The following is a 27,094-nucleotide window of genomic DNA, read 5'->3' as shown; positions in this document are numbered from 1 at the left end:
ACAATACAGTGGCAGAATAAAGACAAGTAATGAAAGGAGCCTGGATATTGGAAATGTGCTTGTGTTGGGTGAATGCAGTCCTCATGAAGTTATCTGTAGTGTAGTATGTTTTGACTTCCAGCTGTTGGACTTTCTTCTGTCAAAGTTTGTAGGAGGAACTGCAATCTTTGCACTCTGCCATGCTGTCTGGGATAATAAATGAAATGTCTGCAGTAAAAATGTCTGCAAATGTTAGCGATATTTGGTAGACCCTTAGTCTCGAGATGGAGGATCTGCCTGGGTCACATAATACCCAAGGTGTTGTAAACGTTGTATATACAGTATATTGTTAATGGAATATTGACATAGTTGAGTTAGTTGTCTATTTCTGGACAGACAAGTTTGTTTTACTCTAAAAGCTTTGGACTGAGAGCCTGTCATTGCTCAGTAGTCAGTAAATGAGTGCTTAGAAATGTGCATGATCTGTTTAGCATCACTGTCCTCTAAACTTCTACAAAATCTCTTTGCTTTATATCTCTACTATTTTGTCCTATGTGTATGTTGCTAAGTATGAACTAACTCTTTGTGTGTGTGTGTGTGTGTGTGTGTGTGTGGATTATATGTCCTGTGGGAGGCTGTTTCCTCTGCGTTTGTTCTGTCAGTCTTGATAAAGTCGGGGATATATCTGCTTTAGAACAAAGAGACACGACTCAGCAGCATCTCACTAGCTTCTCCCCTCCCTCGCCCCCTCTCCTCTCTCCAGCTCTGTATCTCGTCTCTCTTGAGACCCCCTCATCTTCCCAGGAACACTTTCTGAGTGAAACCTGACACTAACTCTCTCTCACACGCAGAAACAAGCTGAAATCTAACGTGGAACTAAAAGTAGTTTGACGTGGAGCACTGAGCCAAAGTCATACCAAGGTTGGCTCCAAGCCTGTTTGCAGAGATTTTGTGAGAAACAACAAGCACAGACTAAGATGATATGCAGTAATCTGATTTAAATAAATATTTCATACATTTTAATTTTTTAATTTTTTTTTATCTAATCAACTTTGTATGATTATAGTAGGAGGTGAGATTGGGGATTTCCTATGCTATTAATATTTTACATTTGCAAACAGTTTTATAAAGTAGCCACTAGTTGCTTTAGGTCGTGTTTATATTCAGTAAGCAGTCAGCCTTCTGATTATCAGCACTGCTGCTCCTGGTCCGTTAGGGACAATCTCTGGCATTAGGATGCATTCATAGTTGGAATTGGTGTTCATTGTGACAATAATGTTGAATTAATCCAACAACAGCTTGGTTGGATTAATTAAATGGGTTAAGACTTTTCTCAAAAACTCAGCTTTTATGACACAATGCTACACTTTTTTCTAGTTTTGCACTTTGGTTATAAATAAATAGTGTAAATAATTCACCTCTAGGGACAAGTCTTGTTTTTCCTGCTAAAACTATTCATTTGAGCGTGATAGAGGAGCAGGTGACACCATATGAAAGGAGAGCCTATGCAGAAAGCAAAAGTGTGAGGATTAGCTAATCTTCTGTGCTTTATTACAACATTAGCACAAGCGTTTTGTCCCGTTCATCCCAAGCTTTTTTGAGAATAGGTAACCGACTGTAACAAAAGTAACAATCTCCTGTATGAGGTGTCTGTTGAACTAAATGTCCATCTCTGTTATTATAGGGTCAGTTTTTCACACATGTAGGTTTGGATTTTGTTCTCCTTTAACAAACATCTTTGTTTGTGAGTCTGTCTTGATTTAGATATCAGACATCAGTGTATCCGGACAGAAAGCCAACAGTTAGGAGTTTAAGAAGCAGGTCACTGAACACCATGTGTCACCAGAACCTTTTGGTAACATTAACAAGGTTCCCTCATGTTTGACTATTTCTAAATAAATGCAACTTATGAAGAGAACAAAAAAAATCTGTTTTTGCATTTTTTGACTGATGCAACTCATACTGCAGAGCTATGTGTAGTCCGGAAAATACAGTAATAGAATAAAGGCTGCGCCAGAATTATAAATCTCTCAAATAAGTTGCATTTTCCTGAGCTTTCTCTTTCAGGAACAATCAGTGCTGTTTCTTTTTTTTCTGACAGTTTTACATCTTCAGGTGAAGTCTGTTGTTTAGGTAATGTTTACTGGGTTGTTTTTCTGCCTTGTCTTTCTATTTATTTAACTGCATGAGTCATCTGTCTACAAAAAACAGATGAGAGACGTTTTATATGACAACTTTCGGGATATTTTCCATTTAATCTGAAAATATATAAACTAGTACATGAATTTATGAAGTAAGGCAGAGATTGTTTCCTTTAAGTTTTAAATGATCCCTGTTGAATACTGCTCAGTTTTTACTCTCTCCCATCTTTTTTCTTTAAATTTGTGCGTTTATCTCAACAGACTTATAAAGACCTCAAACTGTTTGTTTTGTACAAATGCCCTGAGAGCCAACCACACAACCTTCAAACACACATGTGATTCGATGCAAGGCTGAATTTACTGGTCAGTCAAATGGCTCATTCATCGAGTTTCCATGGAGACAATTCAAACATGTTTCCAGGTCTTTTGTTGTTGCCTCATTTGCAATGCCAAAGTCTCACCCACTTTTTCCTCTGACAGAAAGCTTTTCTAAACTTTCAGAAACTAACACCAACACAGAAAGTAGAGTCAAAATTTATGCAAAATGTATAATTACACTAGTTTATTCTCCTTTTATCAACAAGAGGTGAAAGTCAATGACATACAATAAAATAATGTAAGACTCTTTAGTTTTAGATACACAAATACCTTAAAAGCACAGTAAAATGAACTTCCAGCAGGTCTTAATGGAGGAGTCAACACTCATTGATGAACTGATGAATGGAAAATTCTGCATCTCTTGTGTTTGCTCAATATTCATCCATGAATGATCTAATGGACTGGTCCATTTTCAGATGAACTGCCTTCTATTATCCAAGTAGTGGTTATAACACCTGGGAATGTAGCGGCCTCTGTGGCTTGTAGCATTTTAAAGACTTTATAAGATTTATATACTGTTGTTTTAGAATTTGATAGAAATTTGTAGACGGTCCAGTTTAAGAACTTATTTTAAATGGAGGTGGTTTGAATGGAACAAACACATCATGGGCCTTTCTCTAAAGAGGCCCATCATGACCATTACAGCTGCTCTTCCCAAAATTGAAAGATGGTGAGTGTTCCACTTTCCTTGAGTGTAACTTGTTGGGATATGGTTTAACCATTTTAGTTAGCCTGGTGGAGATTTAATGCCGTAAGAATTTGCCATAAGTTGGGCACTGAAGTAAAGATCATCATAAGTTCATCATAGTGATTTAAGTAAATGAGGTCCTCTGTACTTTTTGGTCCATATAGTAAACAGTCAAGATGACAAAGATACTGACTCCCACCATAAAGAGTTTGAATTTCTCCAGTCAGTAGGAGAACTGACTGTGAAAATGATACATGTAGATATACAGTATAACAAACAGACAAACATGTAAAGCAGCCACATGATGGTAATATTTGTATGAAGACCACTGTTATTTATTAATTCACAGCAACATTTTTATGTCGTCATTCATGTGGCTTTTGTAAATGCCTGTTTATTTTAAGGACAAAATTAATTACAGGATCTTGTTACTCTGACAATTGTGTGAAGAAAACATGGGCCCAATTTTAAGTTGTATTTCCCAGTAACAACCAGTATTTTTAAATGGCTCTTTCTGCAATTTTTCAATCTATATTGATTATCATCATAATTCAGTCATAAATGTTCTTTCTTGCAGCTAATCAAGAGGAAAAAAGAACCAGTCACAGGCAAAGCCTTTCTAATCTTCTGAACAAAAACATTCACAGAGGCCACAAGCATCAGACACGACCACATTTATTAACAGGAATAAAATCTATTCTGAAAAAAACATTCTAGAAAAAGAAAATATATCCCTCCCCTAACACTTCTGACAGTCGCTCTGCTATGCAGCCTCTAATTTCCCTCATTTGGTGGATGAATCTGAGAAGAGCAAGGGAAAAAAATCTAATGTTCAAATTACATTAGATGTTTTTCATGTATGACTGCCTTTTTGCTGACATTTCAGCTCTGTGCTCATTAATATGGAGACCAAATTAAAGTTATGATTGCTTGTTGATTTTCTTCCCTCTATACCCTCTCCTTCCCTGCTCCCATCCCTCTTTTCTTCCCTACTCCCTCTTTTTTATTCGCTTTTCTGCTTTGTAAGACATTTATCCCCTACGTTGTTACATGCACTATAAAATATGTTTTGATAAAGTTTCTGTTCCATGCAGTTGAGAAACATAAGAATCAGCGCATATATTTCTTAGAATAACTAATTTAATAGCAAACATCCCGATCATCCTGGGGATTCAACGAATGGGCTACACATCACCTGACCTACAACTGTTGCAAATTTCACATCCATCCATCCGTCCGTCCGTCCGTCCATCTTCTTACACCCTTGTTGCTAGTGGGGGCAGGAGGGGTGTTAGTGCCTATCTACAGCGAACAAGGTGGGGTCATCCTGGACAGGTCGCCAGTCCATCGCAGATTTCACATAAAGCTAAAGCTAATTAGCAAAAAAAAAAAAGGAAAGTCAATCTAAGGAACCTACGGTGATCGACAGGTGAGAAAAGTCCCTCCCTTTTAGCAGAACCACAGTCACAACGACAATCTGCTACAGCTGTCTTGGAAAGGCAGAAAACCCATTCAGTTCTGACTTCTTTGGGAAGGAAAAACAAAGTACGGTTTTGGTAGTTGTTGCTTGGGCAGTGGCTTCTTCCAGAATAAAGACACAGCCAAACACAGAACTAACACGAGAACAAAATATAGAATCATCTATAGCAAGTGTACCCAAACTATTTGTACCCAAACCATCTTCAGCAAGTTGAAACTATTCAGGGAGGCTACTTATTGATTAAAAAAATGCAAAAATATGATATTTTTTTCTTTTTATCTCCACACCAATAAATTAGACATGTCATTTTTCAGTGAAACAACACAGAAAAGAACAAATAATTGCAGATCCAAAATATTGTCTCAAACGTATATTCTAAGAAAAGAAAGCTGGACAGTTTCCTAATATTTTGGATAAAATGTTTTCTATTTTGTTTATCTAGATATTTTTTTCTTTGTCATTTTCAAAACAGACAATCTTCTTTGAAACATTTGCTGTATTTAGAGAAGGTTAATGAATGGCTGTGCCTACATCTGTTTTTTGGTAACGCAAAAAAACATGACTTATATTTCTGACTTTTCTTGATACTATTGATAAAATGAAATATGAAAAAAAAAATTATCTTTTGAAAACATTTTTGGACTTTTTGATTGGGTTACTCGTCATATTTTTGGGATTTCTGCTCTTTTTCATGTTGCAGTATAAATCGCCAATTTTTTGATGACCGTAGTCAATTTTCTTCCTTTTGTTGAAAGCGTGATAGTCTCCTTTCATGATGTACCGTTTCTAGTGTCATGACAACCTGAGATGCTAACATGGCTAAGTGCTCTGGTTTCTTAGTTGAAGTTCAAGTTGTTAGCTTGTTTCTCTTTTCTCATACAGCAAACGTTTACATTCTTAAGCTCCGTTATTGCTCAGCTTGGAGGCCTTTCGTACCTTTGTTGTGTGCAAGCAAATTTTCCGGGTGGGTTTTTCTGTGATGTTTGGCCTGAGCCTTCATGTTTCTTTTAGTGTTGACAAGTTTTCACATTTATTTGTTACATTTCTTCCTCTCCTCCTTTCTCTCTTCCTCAATCTGCTTTTTTGTCTTCCTCTTCTTCCTTTGCGTTTTTTGGTCTCCAGGCCAGCGCTTCTCAGTCCATCCTTGCATGAAGACTGACTGGGGGCATGAATACATCACAACTAGCCATCCATGCATCCTCCCCCCCCACCTCCTTCCACTCTCTTATTTTACCAAGATCCCTCTCTCAGCACTTATCTCAAACTTTGAATCTCATGCATTTTAATCAACACGTCTATCTTACGCGCTCCCCCTCTCCCTCTTTGACTTTGCATCAGTGGCGTCTTTCACACAAACAACAACAAAACAGCAACGCTCTTCTTCTTCTTCCCCACCAGCTCCATGTCCCCTTTTTAAATCAATATTTGCCATCAGCAGATAAATTGTATAATTTCCTCACTGTTAGAGGAATGTGACGCTGACATATTTACTTTCCACTTGTTTTCTTTTTTTGCCATTGATTCCTTGTTTTTGTGGCATGGCTATTAGCTATCTGAAGGGGATGGATGGCCATGAAGTGAAGAGCAATAGCATCTCCATCAGAATAGTTGACATTGAAAAATGGCCACCACCTTTTTGATGACAGCGCAGCAAAAACACACTCGTACACACCCCCCGATACACACACACATGCAGGCAGAGCAGAAACATTTAAATATTCAAACAGGCACAGGCGTTAATGATAAAGGACAAGGGAAAAGTAGAATCAAGTAGCTATTGATGCAGAAAATGAAAAGAGGGGAAAGAAAAAAGAGAGGCAGAAAATTAAGTAAAAAAAGATGGAGCTATTGCAGGATTTACGAGAGGGGGCTGATGGAAACACGTGGAAAAATGCTGATGAATTAGGCAAACACAAGTGAACAGGACAGACAGTTTTACAGTAAAGTTACTAAAGAGAGAACATTTACTTTTGTGGGTTAAACAAGAATAATAAGAAAAATGTGATGTGAAAACATAAAATTTCAAGTTAGGAAAAATATGTCATTGCTTTAAACAAAATAGCAAAGAAATACAGAAAAATATAAGAAAATTGAAGAAAGATACCCAGAATGTCTAGTCTAATACAGCACACTGCAAATATGAAGCAAACAAACGGAAAACCAGATTTTCAAGAAAATTGATCTATAACAAATATATGCAGCTGAAGCCAGATACTTACATACACTGTGTGAAAAAGAAAACCTTTTTCTCACTGACATTAGAATCAGACAAGAGTACAAAAAAACCCCTTTAAAATAACATTTTAAAAAATAACAAATCCTACCAGTGTGGTTGATAGATTTGTGAAAATTTGTTGTGTTTATGTATTTTGTTTTTACTCTGTATTTTGGTGGGTCTGTTAATAGGAGGGGTAGTGGACTATAAAAGGCTGCTGCTGAGACCTGAGGCCGCTGTGGAGCAGAATAAACCAACATCAGTGTTGGTGAATAAACACCCAGTGGGTCTGCACCTTTCCTCTGCCTCAAGTCTCATACTTGATCCAGTCGTTGAGGGACATTCTAACAGGCAGAGCTTTGTCATTAATTTACCACACTTTGATCCAAAATGGCCGACTTCCTGTTGAGTTTGCACCATGGCTCCAAGAAAATTTTACATTGGTCCTACAAGTTACACATGCACCGAATTACATGGGGTTGATTTTATAAATATTTCCAGGGGGCGCTGTGGAGGAATTAGGCCAGGTTGGCCAAATGTTGGAGTGCATTCCATTTGGAGTGTGAAATAGAATCGATCACAGTAGTTTGGTGCAGCTTGGCTGAACTATGTGGACTTTAGAGCCCAATGTTTGGCATCAGTGTGACATTTGTCTTCATCACACCCACATCCTCCACTAAAACTGCTCAGTGTTGGAAACCAAGTTACACCAATACCTCTTCCATGTTGATTAGATCACGAGGGTCAGCTAGGAGCTGTTCAAAGTAAAACTTTACAATTCCTGTTCTAAGGGGCTGTGGCTTCAGTGATGTCATGATTTGATCATTGAATATTGTCATATGGCCTCTGTGGACTTCTACATCTCTAACCTGACTGTGGTTGAGTTGAGCAGAAAGGGAGGAAATCTGAAACACGTCTAAAAACAAGATGACCAGAAAAGGAAACTTTCCCTGGTTATCTTACTAACAGGATGTATATAGAATGGTGACAGTTTATGAATTCATAAACTGTCATGATTTTAGATGCTAGTCACAATGTATGTGAAATAAATTGCAGTTCTGTTTGATTTTAAACTGGCTCTTATGTAAAAATGCTATAAGTTGTCAATTACAAAGGAAGGAAAAGGCAACAGTGTAACTGTTTCTTTAAGCTTACTGGAAGAGGGATTTCAGAGACTGAAAGTTTGCTATTTTCTTCCATCTGACTTGGAACAAAAGCACAAACCAGAATAAATGGAAGTGAGCTATTCGACAAGACTTTGTGATGCAAAGCCATGTCTATTCAAGAAAAGAAACAGCTCCATAAACGCTCAGCATTTTGTCATCAACTAACGTTTTCACATCTAGATGACTGCAGCAGTTTTTACCATAATGTGGTCTATGCATGTAAAGTGAAATCTGCTGCCAGTCCCTTTAACATGTCACCGTAAAATCATCAAATGACAATAAAACAAAACAGTGAATAATAAAAAATAAATGTGTACAAAATATATACCTTTTTAATAAACCCAGTGAGGCTGTTAATATCCAGAATTGAATGTGAAAGACATTAATAGCAAAAGCAACATGTAATGTTTCTCTGTGTGCTCTGTGTTTTGCATGCTTTTTCCTCTCCAGAGCAGCCTGGCTGAGCTGCTGATGATGAAGAGCCGGAAGACAAGTCTGCTCAGGCAAGCTGCCAGTCTGAAGAGGATTGGGACTGAACTACCGAGCAACTTACACATCAAAATACACAACCTCACACACACATGGCAGCAACTAGAGGTAATACCCACAAAAGGACAAACACATTGATATTAGTGGGAAGATATAAAATATCTAACAACTTTGTACAGTGGTGAGCTTACCAGGCTATAATGGAGAAAGCATGTTTCTGTTTTCCAGCGCTCCAGTTGGTCCAACAGAAAATCAGCTGCTGATTTTCCTGAACATAGCGTTGCACATTCTTTGCTGCCATGCTTATTTGTTGTTTCTTTGTTCAGCTGACCGGCCTCCTTATCCAGCTGTTCACTGGCCTGTGAGTGATGTCAGCTAAAGTATTTTAGCTGACGGTGTATTTTATATCTGTGACAGGGAATGCTTCAACAGGACGTTAAAATGCAACATAAGTTATACTTGCCACACAAACAGGGAGAAACAATGGAGTATGAAACACCGTATGTGTGTGTGTGTCTGTGTGTGGGGGTGTGTTTGCATGTGTGTCATTACTTTTCATGCATAGTCAAACACAAAAATAATTGTCTCATGCACAAATTCAAAGTTTTTGGGAGTATGTGTGTACATTAACATATGTATCAAATTCTCTGAGACCGATTTCATTTTAGAAATTAAACAGCAGCAGCAGCAGACGAGTCTCCCTCTCTCTCTGTCTCATCCTTTCCTTTCTGCTGTGTGTGTTTCCGCAACAATAACCAGGCTGTGATTAAACTTCTATTACTGTTGAGGAAACAGTTGGACTCATTCAGACTCCGATATACAGTATTTGTCAATTTGTCACCAATATGCAAAAAGACCCTGGTTGGTGATACAAAAATGTTAATTATTTTTTCTCTAACTTTGAGAGATATAGGACTTTTTGTATTTCATTTACGGTGCATTTATTTAACAGCAATTTAAAATAATAACCGGAATAAAAAGGAAACTTGAATTTAGTGATTCTTAAAACAGAGCTTTTTGTTTTTTGTGCAGATGGAGTCTTGAGTTCATTTAACATTTGAGAACAGAAAGCTAGAACGCATCGTACCATAGAGAGACAAAATATTTCTAGTTGATCCAATATTTATTATAAGTCCTGAAATGTGATCTGTGATTCCACATGGACAAAACATCACCTTAGGGCTAAACCTTTTGTCAAGCCCAACAATGGAGCTCACTTTTACAATCATCACAAAACATATGTAACTTAGCATTACAGAAAGGTACACTGAGGTTTGGATTCAAGATCATGTCTTGTAGGGAGATGTTCACTTCTGTTTTACCTGTAATCTGTTGATTTTAAAGGAGCAGTATTATGTAAAATTAACTACTTTGAGCTTTAAATTGTGTTAGAATGTTATTCTCTCATCAACAAAATACCTGGAGTGTTGCCTTGATTCATGCTTGAGAAATCATTGAAATCCCATGACAACCATTCAGGGAGTGGTGTAACTGAGTGCTGCCATTTTGACGAAGCTTCCCCTAGAAGCTGCAGTTTACAAGCCGAGTTTTCTCAAAACAGACCACCTATCCCCCATGACACCACCACTTAGCTCCTCCATACTAGCAGCAACAGCAATTAGCAAACAACTGGTGGAACCGTGAGTTAGCTGAGCTCATCATACAAATGACTTCTCAGTGAAACATTGTTAAAGGCTTGAAAAACAACTGTTATCATGACTCGCTGAAGGAGTGTTGGAAAGAGCAGGAACTTCTTAAAGAAACAAGAGGCCCAATTCCAAAGCATTACATTGCAGAGTAAAATTTCTTTTAAAGTGGACATATCATTCTTTTAAATCTTGCCTTTTCACATGTAAATCACTGACGTTATGGTCTATATAAAGTAGAACCGCAATGCTTTGGTGTGAATTCCTGGTTATTGCAGCTCCAGAGACCCTTCTTTACCTCTGCTCTGAGGTTCTTTTTAGAGCAACTCGTTTTACCGCTGTCTTTTTAAATGTGAGACATTTCACGCCTCATCCCCCTCCAGGTAGCAAAACGTTCCACTCCAGCCCAGTCGGCCATTTTTGTTGTTTAATAGAAGTGATACGATTATCTACCGAAAGATAAACGTTTTATTCCCAAGTTTATTAAAGATGTCAGCAGCAGAAGACTTGTCCATCCAACCTTCCGTGTTGGAGCCAGAGTCTGACCAAGAGGAGGAGAATGAAAACGACGAGCCAGAAGAACCACACATTCTAAAACAAGATTGTCAAACCCCAGTCCTCAATGACAGTTTTTAGATGTGCTACAGGTACAAAGCACTGGAATGAAATGGCTTATTAATCACCTCCTTCTCGTGTAGATCAGTTCTCCAGAGCCTTGCTAATGACATAATTATTCTATTCAGGTGTGGTGCAGCAGAGGCACATCTAAAAGTTGTAGGGCAGTGGCCCTCTGGGACTGGAGTTTTACACCTGTATTCTAAAGAATGCATCACCATGGTGTTATTACTGTATTTACACCCTCACCATCCACACCAACTACCTACAATATGGAGCATATTGTCCATATATGTCAGCTACCTAATAAAATATTAGTGCTACCACAATATGAAAAAAGTAAACAAAGCCTCGACATACTTAAGGAGTTAGCTAACAGTGCGTCAAGAACGTCACTGAATGTATTTGTATCATGTGTTCCCCAGAAACGACGAAAACAAAACCAGATAATTAAGTCCAAAACATACAGTAACAGTTATATCCTCAAAAGCTATCACACGAGGGGGAAGGTGTGATGATTGACAGCGCTAAGACCCTCATTCTAGCTCTGATTGGCTGTTTCTGACCAATAAGTGGATTTCTGCAGATGGCAATATTATCACAGGGAGAAGGCAGGGGAGCTCGATGTTTTTCATATTGTCATGCTATAACATATTGACAGTTTTGAAATATATGTAGAGAACATATTTTTATAAAAGTTATACTGCAGCTTTAACTTTTGTTGGATGGTGCTTCTCCTATTGTCTCTTGCTTTTATTTTTGATTATCTTGTATCATACAGTACCATATGAGGGGACTCTCTTATTCATCCTGTTTCCCTTTGAATCCCATCTTACACCAATGAATCTTCTATGAACACTTTTCTGGCTTTTTCTTTACTTTTTCTAGTAGTTTTCCTTGATTTATTTTTACTTTTTGATTGTCACTTTATTGTCTTTTAATCAGTATTCTGAGATGTGAAGATCTTTTGCTTATTTAGTCTTTTTTGCAGACATGCTCTTGTTTGGTCACTTTCTTGCCATCATCTCAACATGATGTCCCAGTTGCACATTAACTGGCCTATCAATGCTTGTGCTGGCATCTGCTGCATTGATGCAAATTGGGAATTAACTGAAATTGATGTCCTGTGTCTCTCCTCTGAACTATTGTGGCCTTATGAAGAATTTATGAGCAAATGTCAGATTGAATGTGCAGATGCAGACGCAGCTAAAATATTGAGGAAAATTAAGCAATTGTGATTTAGTTTTCATTTTTTCTCTTGTTAATTTTGGCACACACAGTTCTTATGCATGCGTGGGCTTTTTTCTTTGTTCGACTCAGTGAACAGTTTGATACAAACTTTGATACAATGTTTTTCTTATAATGTGCAGGCAAAGGACAAGATGCATGGCTCTTAAAACTTTTTAGAAAAAGCGTTGCCATCCATGTATACGGAACTTCCCAGAGTCAATACTTATATGTTTTGATTCAAATCCTGCTGTAAATACTTAGCCCTATATCTCTACCAGCTTTGCATATGTAAAATCTAATTTATTTTGCTTAACATTTGGTGCTCAGTGGATATGTCTTTGAAAATCACTGTTCAAGGCTTTTTACAAATTCTCATTTAGTGTGAGGTGATTGCATTTTATATTTGTTGCATTTTTGCAAGGATTCCCCTTTAGTTAACCCAATCCATCTATCCAACAAGTTTGAGAAGCCCTCATACCATAGGGATGGTATCTTTTTAGTTAGTATTGTGTCAAAATAACATTTTGTATTTTGTGTGAACTTCACATCTCTGTTGTAAGTGAAGCTGAAATAAACTCCAAAGTAATTACAATATTTGGTGTTAGGACTTTAAAGTAAATGAATGTGATGAGAAGTAACCAAATATGAGGGCTTTAAACAAGCAATACATTATCACACACACATTTTAGTGTTAACATTCAAGTTCCTACCACATGATTGGTGTAAAGCAAATTTACTTCACCTAATACATGTTCAGTTCACAAAATTTTATCCCAGACTACAGATTCAAGTTACACATTTTTGAGAATTCTCTCAAAAATATCTGGCTAATTCTAGCCATATTCACCCTCTGTTATCTTCAGATCATCATAACAATATGACAAAGGATCTCATTTGACTCCAATGATAGCAAATCTCCTGAAACCTTGTTGTTTTGTCCTCTAAAACATAAAGAGGACGATAGTTTATAATATTTTATATGAGATAAAGGTTGGGGTTAGGGTTAGGTAATAACAAGTGCTAGTGGCCGAGCAGCTTTCAAGTTTCAAGGTAGGACAATCAGTGATAGTGGCCTTTTGACATCAGAGTCAAAAGGCCACCAATCAGTAGGAACCTTTACTTCTTGCAAACCTTCATCATGTGAAATAAAATTCACATGATGACCTATTCAGGTCCATCTCTGTCTTACTTCAGGAATAACTTTCTTTGCACATTTGTACCTAGTCAACCTGCACCGTCATTTAACCAGACCTGGCACCTGCTGCGTTGCCAGGTCTCTTCCTCTAGGACACAGGTGTTAAACTCCAGTCCTCAAGGACCGGTGTCCTGCAGCTTTTAGATGTGCCACAGGTACAAAACACTGGGTTGAAATGGCTTAATTACCTCCTCCTTGTGTAGATAGGTTCTCCAGAGCCTGGCTAACAACCTTATTATTCTAACCTGTTTCTTTATTGGAAATTATTTTGGATATAGACCAGATCCAACTAATATTGTTTCACTATGAGGAGAAAAGGATCACAATTTAATTTCATCATTACTATAAAAAAAAAAAATAATAATAATAGTGAAGTGTATCCCAAAATGACTGCTGTTTTTAAAGTGAGGACTGTATATTTGATCAGTATTTGAGGTACAGTACAGCATCATTAAAAACACAGAGAATATAATAAAAGAATGATAATATAGATTTATTCATTTCGTTTACCAAGATTTTTACTAATCTAAACAGAAATATTCTGAGTATAACTTCCTCTTTAACTGCAATGCTGGTATTAACTGTATTATCTATAATGTGCTGATTAGTCTGTCGTTCAGCCATATGTTTAACCAGAAACATATTATTTTATTGATGTATACATTTAGGTCTTCTTAATGATCCATCCTTTTTTTTCTCTTCCGTTATTTTTCAGAAAATTCTCTCAGAGCATTCAGTACCATGTTCTTCTGAGCAAAAGCTGTCATCAAATGCGAATACTCTGCTGGTCTCTGGTCAGGATGTGGCTGCTGAAAGTCCTCGCTCAGCTTTGTCCCCAATGACTAATTCACTGCTGGAGCAGCTGGAGGCTCGAATCAAGGAGCTTAAGGCATGGCTTCGAGACACAGAGCTGCTCATCTTCAACTCCTGCCTCAGACAGGAGACTTGTGCCTTCGAGCAGCTTTCCAGTTTCAAGGTAGGACTAACAGTGATAGTGGGAATTTTATTCTGATACCAGCCATATGTCTCAATTTAACCCCAAATCAAAAGAACACATGGACGAGTGAGTTTGGTGTTGAAGAATCGGATTAGTAGAAGATCATCAGCATAAATTAGCAGAGTGGTGAGCCAGGCTTTCTCACTCAACATCAGTGTCTGACCTCACACATGCATTTCTGGAAGAACGGTAAAAAGAAAAATCCCATAATCTCAGCCTTGAACCTTGTGGAGAATGACCTCAGAGTGGTTCTGCTGCAAAAGTAGGCTCATATATTAATCCTGATGGATTAAGAAGGGAATGTCACTCAAGTTCATAGTTGTGTGTGGCAGTAGAAGAAAGAATATTTTTGGCTACATGGAGCATATGTTTGACTAGATCATCTAGTTTATTTTTGCTTTAAGAGGCACTTAACTTTTACATGTTAAGCTTTCCGTTGACAGAAGTGATTGCAATATTACATCTTGTAACAAAGACAAAAAACAACTTATTGTGTGCTTGCATGTCTATGTGCTGCTGCTATGTTTAGTAATGCATCATCTTAATGAGGCCAACCAAAAGCATGGCTGTTTTGAAGCCATGGATGTATAGAGGAAACAGCAGTTAGCCTTAAAAGCAACGGGACATTAACAGGATATTAATCAGCCCACATCACACAGCAAAAAGCTAGCTGCGCTAATTAGCCTAGCCCCGCAGTGTGACTGACAACCATGAACACACATATACACACGCGCTCGCACAACGTGCACCCGCTGAACTAGAAAAGCAAATACACAAAGCTAAATGAATGCATGTATTTCTACTCACATGCTGAGAACTCAATGTACACTTTCAATCCACTCTGAAACAATGAACAGAAATATGCTAATGAATGACATCCAACTTATACTGACTCAAAAGATAAATATGCAAAATTAGGAGGATGACTTTAATAACACAGATATAATCACATCTTTACTGCAGACACAAACCTGCTGATGAATTCAGTTGCTTCAAGTTACATCCAATACAGCACAATGCAAACGCTTTGAGAGAGGAAATGTTTTGCCATGCTATTTTAGTTTTCAAAAATGTATATGATTGATTCTCCATCCAATGATGGTCACAAATGTTCTCAGAAAACAAAAATATATTTTGTTGGTTTTACTTCTCCATCTTGTGTAACCAAATATAATGCATTTATCCTAAGCATTTTAAAGATAACATTTTCACATGATTTAGGTGACAAAACCTTTTGTTTTTAGTGTTCAAGTTTTTACATGACAACATCATAAGCTTCAGAATTTAATGTGTGATGTTAGATATGCATTGTGAAGACAGTCCATGACATTACTTACAAGTGCTGAGAATTAGGGATGCTCCGATCAGGTTTTTTGCTGCCGATTCCGATACTGATCATGAGGCCGATCTCTGCCGATCACCTGGACTGGCTGTTAATTTTTCGCGTTAGGCATAAATGATACTATGTGATCTTCCAAAATGGAAAAATGATCTGGTAATAAATTCACCTAATTTAGACATAAAACATGCAAAATACTTGCAGGCACAATACAGCAGCTGTTCAGTCAAAAGGACAACTGAAAAACCTGCGATCAGTAAAATAATACTTAATAGTAAGGCTCTCAACAGCCTAATTTATACATAAATCAAATAAATCTCATAACACTTCTTTTTTACTTGACATTATTTGACTATATCAAATAATGTCAAATATAAAAGGAAAAATTCATTCAATGTTAAACACAGGTTGCATCAAAATAAACAGTCCTGAGTTACTAAATCAACATTTCCTGAGAACATGGCTGTTTTGTTCTGGTTCTGATTGGTTGGTTCTGACAGAGCTGAGAAATTCTGCAGAACACAGGAGGAGGCAGAAGAGATTGATTATTTGTTCAGAGATTATCCATCTCATGTTAGGACATAGCGAAAGTTTTAATACATATGCAAATAAGACGTTCGGTGTGAGAGTTCACTGCAGGGTGGAGTAGAAGCGGTGCTCCATCTATGAAATATTGCTACCAGTAGCGCATAGAGGCGGTCCAACAACAACAGCAGAACCAGCGTCTTCCACCGCTAGCTCGTTGATTTAAATTATTTTTCAGGTTATTTGTTTAGCTTTCTGACCGTCATGCTAATCCAGGTGAGGGTTGGTAGTGTGCGTTGCTTTACCTGCTGTCTGTTCGCTTTTTTCCTGCATTGAGCCTCAATATAGCCAAACTCCGTCAAGTGCTTGTTTTTTAAATGTCATATTACATTTGTTGTGTTGATGCATTTTGACATGCTTCAACCCCAAATTTTCCACCGCAACATGCAAACGTCCTCATTCACTCTATGTGTTAAAGTTCCACACGGCATTGCTTAGGATTTGTTGCTGTGCTCTTGCATAATGTGAAGGAAAGAGGAGATAAGCTGCACACGCAGGCTGAGAAGTGAGATAAAGGCGATCGGTTTTGTTGCTCGGCAATAACAGATTGTGATCGGCGATCACAATCTGTTATTGCCAATATTGTGAATATTACTACTGGTAGAAATATTCACGGAAATCAGTCGAATTTGATGGATGGCCGATCGATCGGCACACCTCTACTGAGAATACTGGAATCCAGCAATTCAGCACTCATGGATTACTAATTAACATTGCTTGGCACTCTAATCAACTTAAGAAATAATGTACAATACATGTATATTTTTAGAGAAATTATTATTTGAAATTATTTCCTACACAAAAAATTTTCTCAAATTCTAAAGTTTAAATATTTTAAATATTTATTTTTCTAAAGTGTGTAGTGAGCTGAATTGTAATACCGTATTTGGATTAGGAACAATTAAGTGGTTACTTGACACTTGACATGTGATTTTATTGGAAAGAAGGGAAATGTTGAATTTGTTTATAAGAAATGACTAATGTTAAAAAGAAAAGTTTGAGCAACAAGAACTAAAACACCACAGCAACAGAAATAAAGCCCTTGTCACCAAACAATATCAGCTGTAGTTTTGTTTTTTTCTAAAAGAATATCTGTAACATAATCTTGTGGAAGCATTCACAGTTGTTGCTGTGATCACACACAACATAAATGAGCAAGCCTATTTGCACACACACAGCCAGTCCTAATGATGAAACTCTCTGAAATGAGAGTTTATCTGAGGAAAGTGGGCCTCTTACTTTTGATCATTGTCACAACTCTCAGTGGGAAGCCATTGATTTCTAGCAGAAAGAGGCTGAGAGCTTCAGGAAAAATGAAGATTGGAAGTATTGATAGCAGTCATTTGTATGGAGAGACACAGAAGGAGCTCCATTTCAAGAAAAGTCAACTCCATTTTAGCAATCATTTGTCTGTTTTTGGCGTTTGGCCTTGTGAATGGCTTCGATTTTTGCACTATAGTTTATTACTGTATGAGAAAGCAGCAAGGGTTGCTATGAGTCACAACAAACTCAAGTACAAGAAGTGTATTCACAAATCTATCTGAATAATGTTCACACAAACAAAAAGAACATATTTTTAATTAAGTGCACAGCTTACTGATAATATGCACATTTAGATGTTGACTGCAAAAACACTAATTAAAATTTCTAGGGATATCACTACATTGCAAGCACTTGCGCTTATACACATAAATAAGAAACGGTTTTTTTAAAGAATGCACCCTTTTTGTCAGTTTTAGAGTTTTAACATAAATGGTCTGATCTTGCCACTTTCACAGCTTCTACATGTTTTTTTCTATACTCTCTTTAGTCTAACCTCAAATGCAGCCACACGAAACTACACACTTCAGTTTTCACCATATCTGTATTTGTTTTACAAAATGAAGCCCAAATAGAAAGGTTTTTGAAATCCCAAGAACATTTTGCATAAGAAAATAGAATGTATACTTTTTATCTGACTGCAGGTATGGATCAATTTATAATATGCCTTGCTCAGACTGTTACAGGATATTTTTGTCCAATATCATCTTCTTGAACCTAATGTGTGAACCTAAGATGTGGAAACCTTTAATGGGTTCAGTTTTTGCTGTAGAGTAGCCCAAAGAAACTAGAAGAGTAAACAAGTTGGAAAATCCCCTGACTTACTGAATGTCATTGTTAAATGTCACACTTTATTTCAGTAATAAAGTGTGTAAATGTGAGTGTATGATTCAGAAAATACTACTGCATAAATTCAATGCTGCATAAGGTTGGTGTCCATGGGAACCACACTAATTGTAGTTTATTTTGGATGGCTTGGGTCACTTCTTCCACATAACATCCAGTAATATCTTCATTCTTCTTCAGTAAAGTATCATGTATTTTCCAGACACATAGTGCCAGTTACCTGACGGTTATTATAGCACAGTCAAGTAACTGTTAACTTCAGTTTTTATAAAAATGTTCTATTTATCAACTATGACTTGAAAGAAATTTTACTTCCTAATTTAACACCTTGATATTGAGTTTAAAAACTCCTGCTTTCCCTGAAACTCCGCCTTCAGGATGTCACCACAGCATAGCTTTTCTATTAATCTTAAACAATGCTTTAATCTCATTTGCTCTGAGAGGTAGCTCCTATAATAAGCTCCAGCAGGTGTTTGCTAATTGCTGGTGGCTAGTCTGAAGGAGCTGAATGAAGGAGGACTGCTCTGTGAGGCAGAAGCTCAGAAGCTTGGAAACTGAAACTCTCAGGAGGAACTGAACCTTGAAGTCAGCGGTAGGTCCACCCAGACATTTAGCATAGCTGAATGGTTGCCATAGAGATCAAAATATTTCTCAAACATGCATGAAAGAATCAAGGCAATACTCCAGGTATATCTTTGATTAAGGAATAACATTACAACACGATGTAAAGCTGTAAAAAGATTATTAATGGGTTTTTTAAATATTTGACTGATTGATGTAGCTAATTATAAATAATTCAGTTTGCATGTGGTCTGTAGATGATTTATTGGACATAAATAAGTTATGTCACCAATTTGACATTTTTAAGATTTTCTAACTGTAAAGCTGTTTAGGTCTTACTTTGTAACAACTTCCTTTTCTCTCTCTTGTTGTATTACTTTCTCTCTTTTCACTCTTGGTCTTTTCTCCCTGAAGCCTCCTCCTTTCCACCTGTCTGTCTCTATCATGACTCTTAATTGAATTAGCAGTCTTGTAAGATATGGCATCGACCAGACGTTCCTCTGGCAGCCCTGGGCATCCGATGACTCTTTATTGTAGAGAAAAAGCTCTGGGGGACAGACACACTAAGAATTAATGAACTGGAACTGACACAGATACATTATTATATTCATAGCTACAATGTTGAACTGGGAAGAAATACAAATTCTAACTTGCTGCTAAGTATGCAAGATTAGAAGGCCAAAAATTTAGATTTATTCCGTTCAACCTAAATTGTTCAGATCATTAAACAAACTTTAATATCAGACAAAGACAAAGTTTGCTTGGATAATTAGTTTATTTTGGGGGGGAAAACAAAATACCAAGCAACTCTAGTGCTGTGAGAAAACATGATTACCTCAACAACTTGGTTAGTCATAATCTACTGAGTGACTTGTAACAGTAACACAGTAACAATGGGTAAATATTGGAGATAGGTAACAAGTTATTTTTTGTATTGAATAACAAAAAATAACTTGTATTAGTTCACTCTCTGCAGTTCAGTAACATTTGAGTGTTAATACACTGTTTAGTGAATGAGTCACACATTTCCTAATTTTAGCTTAGACTTTTCAAGGCCCATCAAAAAGCTTTTTCATCCATTCAGGGTAGATTTTGTGTTGTGCTCTGGATCTGATTACTAACTGATGATCTGATGTTTATCATTGAGATTTAGTCAGAAAGAGCGACAATAATTGTTTTGTTAATTATGCCAAGTGATCCAGGTCTGGAATCACCAAATATTTTATATATGATCAGGTTTTTTTTTTTTTTTTTCAATAACAGAGGAAACTGTCATTTGAAAACTTTTCCTTTAGACTGATATGTTTATCTTTGTCTGGTATAAAAATTTGTTTGCCGATATAAAACAATAAGGTGTTACACAAGCAAAAACAAAGCAAGTCTTTAGAGGGGTTGAATGTTTTTTTCAGCATTTCATAGCTTGCCTAATATTAGTGCATCATACAGCTTCCTGTCAGGCTAGATTTTCTATTTTCTGTAATTAAGAATCAACTGTTTCAGCCAAAGAATATTTCTTAAGCTCTTCATTTTATTTTGTTCTGCAACTTTGAGGGAGTTTTTGTGAAGTACATTTTGCCTCTCTACATTGTAGCCACACACTTTTCTGTTTCTTTCAGTTCTTTGTTTTGCTTGTTTTTCCCCTGCACCTGTTGCTGTATATCTCTCCATCTCTTAGTGTTATCTGCTGTCAGCAGCAGATGAATCTGTTCTCCCTCACTCAGATCATGCTCTGTTCACGCCTCATCATGTGCTCCACATTCTTCCTCTCTTTGGATACTTCTGCACTTAATCCAGGCCCTGCAATTAGATTTATCTTCATTACATAACTCATAACCCCATTCATACTTTTTGCTTAAAGATGGATCCATGTGACTTCCTATTTCTGATCTTACAAAGCAGACCTATTCACGTGCTCCTTTCTTCAGTAACCAGTCAATTATAAAACAGATACAAACATGGCATTGTTAGGCAATAATTGAATATTAAATAAATAGAATTTCTAAAGATCTATTGTGGAAATTGTCTTCAATGTTTGGTTACATTTGTACAATATTTTCTTCTTCGTTTTTATAAGAAAATGGCTGCACACTTAAGGCTGTTTGGCATCTGGAAGTAGACTGTAGTGATGCTGTCTTTTGTTCAGGTTTAGTCCATTTAACTGCCTGATAATTTGAATAAACAAACAAATAATACAAAATGACAACTACATAAAATGGACAGCTTCCCAAAACTCCAGACCCTCGGGGGTCTCAAGAGGAGCACAAGGTTCATTTTTGCCCTGGGTTATCCCGACTGGGGTAATCGAGTTCTGGCGTATTCCAGCAGTAATGAGTGGGTTTCGTGCAGGAACTGTAAAACCAACAGTAAATCCTGATTAGACTGCCAATTGAAACATTGCAACACGGTTTGGAAGAACACTTTTTTTCCCAGATACATTTTTAAACCACATTTCCCATAGTGCATCAGTGCCTACAGTCTGATCTGGAGCCCAGAGCTGGGCTGTTTTATGAAATGCTGCCTAGCAACCTTGACAGCATGAAGCAGAGAGCAGCAAAGAAAAAAACAACAGAGCTAAAGATTAAATTTTACAACTAGATATTTCCTGTCTGAGTAATATCGGTCTTTAAATTCCAGTCATTGGAGAAAGCTAGCAAGAGTTTTTATAACAATGTGTCGGGAATTAGGCATTCCCTTCGGGTGTACCGAACCTGGAGCGCCAGGCCAGCTGGCAGCTGGAGAGGGGAGCTGGCTATTAATGCAAAGGGAGCAGACATGTCCAAAAATGTCAGAGCACTTTTGCAATTAGGTGATGTATTAATGGAACAAGCAGATATTTGAGACTTACACACACACATTCTTGCCTAAAAATGTTGTAAAAAACATGTCACCTAAAGTGTAATGTAGCAAAATAATTTGCCGCTCTTCACCGCCATTGCCGCTTTGCCTGAACACCCAGTTTGGACCCTCAATGAATTATGGGATACGGTGGGCCGTGAAGGATACACCAGATCCATCCTTCAAATTTGGGGAAACAAAGACGCATTTGAAGGAGTCTTCGAATTCAGACAGGTCTTGTACGCTATGACGTACACGGTCTACAAATCCGTCATTCAAAGGACGCAGACCCTGAATTTGGACACGGCTAAAGGCTTGTATAAAGGGAGGTTTTCACTATGGCGCCTAGAATGTTTTTGCTGTCAGTTGTGAACATTCCATTTAAGGGTCCAATGCAGGCCAATACTGTACATTTTTGCTGCTGACACTAGGAGGATAACTCCTTCTACTAGTCTGGAGGATAGTTGCTGCATTGGCTGATTTGATCTCAAAAACAGTGAAATAAGTTAAGAACTGATACTTATGGTTTAAAAGTAAGGCAAAGTCACTTCAAGTGAAGTAAAACTCTGGTTTCCAATACATAAACTACACTGTTGAGTAAAAATAATAAGTTTTTGGACTCTCTCATGTCTTGGCACATTATAACCACAAACGTCATCAGAGTTACAAGGACTTTATGTGATAAAATATAACTTACACGTAACTTTGAAAGGGAAATAAGTATTTAAAATATTTTGCAAGTAAAAATCTAGAAAGTGTGGTGTGCAGAGTGTATGCAGACCACTTGGAATTTTTTCTCCTTTTTCCCCATCTCACATGTTTATTAAAGAACATTAATAAACAAACAGTGTCTAAAGGACCGAGGAACACAGCAGACATATCAGAATGTTGTAAAGGTGTTTAGGTTACACTGTAAAAAAAGTCACTATAGAATTTACAGTAACTTACTGGCAGCAGGGTTGCCAGCCAGTTACTGTAATTTTTACAGTAAAAAAATTATAGTACAGCTGCAAATTTCCGCACGTGATCCAGCGGTCCAATCACATCTCGTATACTTTCCATACGCATTTCAGATCACAGTAAAGAGCTCTATTTGCAAAACCCTTACTGTATTTTCATGATATCCTTTTTACAGCCATTTGTTACAGTGTACTGAAAATATCTCGAGCTTTGAATGTTTAATGGATCATTGGTCCATGAAAATGGAACTTTCTCTTAAAGAAAATGCTCTGCAGCAGGAAATGCAGTGGAAGGTGGTCCTACCCAGGGTGACACTACACTTACCAGGGCCTCTAACTGGGATAGATTTCTACTGTATACTGGTAATCTGATTTGTACTTGGTTCTTACTGTGGAAGCAACAGTGTGACTGTTGGGTTTGTTGCTAAACAGTTGCCATAGACACTGGTGGATTCTACCATGTTCCTTATATAATAAAAAAGCAGCCCAACCCCACTATATCTGACTGCAGACTAATAGAAGGTGATAGTGATGGTCTAATGTTGATACCTGCTACACAATGAGGATTAATGATCCACCGACTCCCTGGCAAGAACACAGCCTGCTACATATAGGAGAGTCTTTTGATGATGCCTGCCTTTGTGGTTTAGTTTGCAGCTCAGTCGTGGGTGTGAGTGTGTGTCTGGTGAGTGTGCTTGTTGGTGTTTTGAAGTAGAGTTTTCTCGTTAAGAGTTGCTCGTTATGGGTTGAAGGCGAGCAAAAAGGTAAGACATCGCCACAGTAACTGTATCAACAAACAGATCAGACTTTCATCTTCGTCTGCTCAGGAGGGGAGAAAAAGCACTAAGCTCTTTTATCAGCTAAAGAGAGACCAAACACACACACACACACACACACACACACACAAACATTCACACAAAACAAAACAAAAAATAAATAGTCCAAAACAGACAAAAAGGCATCAGCAAAATGTGGATAAAGAGAGAAAGAAAAAACAACTTTTTTGAAATTAACAGTAAAATGAGAAGGAGGGTGATAATTAACATTTCATCTCAAAGACTGTTGATAATTCATGTGTTGGGAAACAGAAGGGATTTTAGTTTTTATTGCTATCTTTGAATGTCATCAGATACGGTTTGGAACTTCACATCTTCTCTAGCTTTATTTCATATTTTTAAAATCTGGTATTGCAGTCAAAAAATAGAATTGCAGTTTATTGGCAAGTGAGCTCCCACAACACATTCCACACAAATATTCTGTTAGACGTTGGTTTAATATCAGTTATAATCTGCAAAAAAAAAAAAAAATCTCCATGTATAAATAGTGATGTATGTTTTCTATTTAAAATATTCAGCTATGTAGATTGTCTTAGTTACTCTTTATTTGCAGGCACTTATAACTTACCTAATATCTCATCTTATCAGCCATTTAGACTCTAAGTAACACAACATTTTACCCTGTAACATCTTTAGTTGAAGGCTTGGTCAATGGGATTTTATTTATGATTTCACACAAACATAGAATTTAAAGGATTGAATTCCTAATTTTATATTTACATATTGGATATTGGAGGGAAAAGCTGTTTTCTCTCTTACCTTGTTGACCCAGTGACATTGTTCTTACAAGTTTTCAGTCAAAGTTTCCTCATCCTGAAACTAAACTATATTCACATAAAATTTAAAAAGGAACAAATTATTAAAACAATAGCCCTACAGCAAAATGTAGAGAGCTTTATTAAAGGCCTCACGACAGTATGCTGTTTCTTTATTAATACAATCCATAAAACAAAGCATTAAAAAGATTTAGACTGATAGATGAGAGAGGAACTGAAAAATCTTCAAATCCCAAAAAAGTGAAGATAGGTAGACTGTGTTAGAAAAAAACAGTCAAAGGTGAAAATAAAAAAAAATACTTTCAGCAGCCAGGAAAAAAGACACAGAAGGAAATCCTAGCAAGAATGTAGATATGTTAGACAAAAGCAAATGAAAAGGCCTGCAAGGAAAGACAGAGCAGCAGGAAGAACGGTAAAATGAGGCAAATTGAAGGTATATAAAAAGATAAATGAACAGAGAAATCCTAAAAGAGGTAGAAACTTGATAAACATCCTTTAAGCAGCTGCAGCGGATTCATTTTGCTGCATTAGTTAGATCTATAAATGCCTTTACTCCCAGAGACTTTATATATTCCCATTTTATTTACCGCTGTGGAATATTTTAAGAGCAAAGCTTTCACCCCTAAGATGTTGCTGCTTGTCGAGCAGCAAAAGAACTTTAGATGATAATGTAGAACAATCATTAAGGCCTGGTGATGTTAGCAATAATTCATCTTAGCTTCACAGAAAGGCTGCATAGATTGGATTTCACCAAACTAAAGTTTCCTTCAATAAAACATTGGATTATTTCTGTTTGTTTCTGTAAATGAAGTTCATCCACTGTCAGCATTATGGAAACATAACTCTGAGACTGTCAAGATCTTTGAGCAACTTGTTTTGCTGCAAAAATGCCATTAATGTATTTGTATTTCATTTTAATATTACTGTGTGCAGAATCAGATGCTCTCCATCTTGTCAGACTGATCCTGAGCTATCTTGCAATGAAAAATGAGCAAAGATTTTAGTCTCTAAAGATGTTTTCACACCCAGTAGTCTGGTAGACTCGGTGTGATTGGGAACCACAATTACAACATTTGCTACATTTTCAGTTGGAGTGGTTCTTTCACACTGTGTCAAACTAACCAAACCCTTTGAAAAACTTGCCCACCTCCTCGCCTGTGTAGCTCCTCAGCAGTTCTTTGTGCAGTTCAGCAAGAACTGCTGAAGTAAACAACATGAAGACACACAGCACAACTTCCTTCTTCACAAAAAGGAAACAAGAATAGACTGATGTCAGATTTTAGCGGTTGTAGGATTTGTCTTTTGTTGTTGGTCAAAGCCATTTCTTCCACTAGCACTAGACTCACACATTTGCTATCTTTCTTTGTATTTACCCAGAATGCAATGTGGTCAGCTCCATCAGAAAGCTGACCACATCTGCAGTGTTTCTCTCTTCGTTATTACTGTTCATGTTTCTGTGAGATGAGCTGCTAGCAGAGCTGCTAATTCACGGTCATTCTGCTGCTAAACTTACTGCATGCCTGCCTGGTGCTGCTCTTGATTAAACTCATAATTAAACTCCTTCTTAATGAGGAGCTCTCTGATAGCAGACAGCATGTTCGCGATCCGCAGCTAAACTAAATAATGTTTGGAGTTTTCAGTGACATAAAGCAAGAGCCAATCAACGAATGTGGTCAGCAGTCAATCAAATGGCTTTGGTGCCGTACCCTGCTCGGTGCTGCTAGTATTACACCTGAAGTAGGTATGAAAATCTGAGAACAGCTGGGCAGAACCGCAAAGCCATTAGCAGATTTTCCATCTGCTAATGGAAAATGAATCTGGCCGGGCGGACTGGGATCAAGGGTCCAAAAGTCTTTTTTTGTATTAAACTTCTGTGTTGTAAATATTGTAAAATATGTTTTACTTCTGATGTTACTACCCCTCTTAACCAGTACTTCATATATGTTGCTTCTTCACCCTACTGGTATTAGGTGCATGTGGAGACTAAATATTCTCACATGCCATATTGTGTGATGTGGAACCAAGTGCTCTGTTCATTTCTGCTATCTTCCTAACCCTGCAAACATTATTTCCATTCTGCAAGAGGATTTAAACTGGTAGATTTCTGTATTTTGGTCATGCAGTCCTAATCTCATGAGAAAGGGGATCCAGAATTGAAACAACTCACCTAGAATTTGGAAGGTTTTTGGTTCAATTCCAGCTTTCATGTTGCAGCATCAATGATAGTGAATGATTACATGCTTATTTTTGCCACATGTTAAAGAAGCAACTTTAACATGGAGCAGATGTGGGCTGCAGGCCTCAGGCTTGATATCTGTCTTTAGGGATGAAACCTTGAACAAATCTTTGCAGGAGAACATGGTCATCCTCTGTAAATGTCTGCTTTTACATTGATCCAAAGGCACAGCTTGAAGAGCTGCAGTTATAGAGAAATATATTTAAAAAAGGACGAGAAAACTTATGAAAGTATGGTGGAGGGTGGAGAATGAGAGCATGAGACGAGAAGAGAAGGTCCAAATGGGGACTATGAAGACATGTACACTGAAAGACACAGCAGAACCTTTAGGCTGTATCAGCAGCAGCAGAGGGAATGTGTGTGGGAAGAAATTGTCGACAGGAATTCATTAGGCTCGTTGTGTGATAACGAGTGCTTGTGGTTTTAATTGACTTAATCAACAAATAGAATTAATCAGAGATTTCTAATTAATGGTAATTGATTGAAATTTCCACTGGGTCACGAAGCAGGCAGCAAAATTCTCTTCTCTCTTTCATCATATCTCTTTATATATTTCCCACCTCCATTTTTGTCCTTGTCTTC

At 37.3% G+C, this 27,094-nt stretch overlaps 1 protein-coding gene and 1 long non-coding RNA gene across 4 annotated transcripts in view; one reads left to right on the top strand and one right to left on the bottom strand.

Moving 5' to 3' along the window:
- The window catches only part of LOC114155592 (uncharacterized), a 226,595-nt gene that overhangs the window by 134,648 nt on the left and 64,853 nt on the right, over window positions 1–27,094 (bottom strand). The window lies entirely within an intron of this gene.
- akap6 (A kinase (PRKA) anchor protein 6) overlaps window positions 1–27,094 on the top strand; it is a 176,975-nt gene that overhangs the window by 123,524 nt on the left and 26,357 nt on the right. For all 3 annotated transcript variants that reach the window (XM_028035523.1, XM_028035522.1, XM_028035521.1), the window contains exons 16-17: window positions 8,498–8,644; window positions 13,938–14,198. In XM_028035523.1, the coding sequence (XP_027891324.1) occupies window positions 8,498–8,644; window positions 13,938–14,198 (408 nt within the window). The remainder of the gene's footprint in view (window positions 1–8,497; window positions 8,645–13,937; window positions 14,199–27,094) is intronic.

This window comes from Xiphophorus couchianus, chromosome 13, assembly GCF_001444195.1.
Source record: "Xiphophorus couchianus chromosome 13, X_couchianus-1.0, whole genome shotgun sequence".
Classification (NCBI taxonomy): Eukaryota; Metazoa; Chordata; class Actinopteri; order Cyprinodontiformes; family Poeciliidae; genus Xiphophorus; species Xiphophorus couchianus.
The sequence above is the reverse complement of the archived record's forward strand: the minus strand, read 5'-3'. Positions and strand labels throughout refer to the sequence as shown.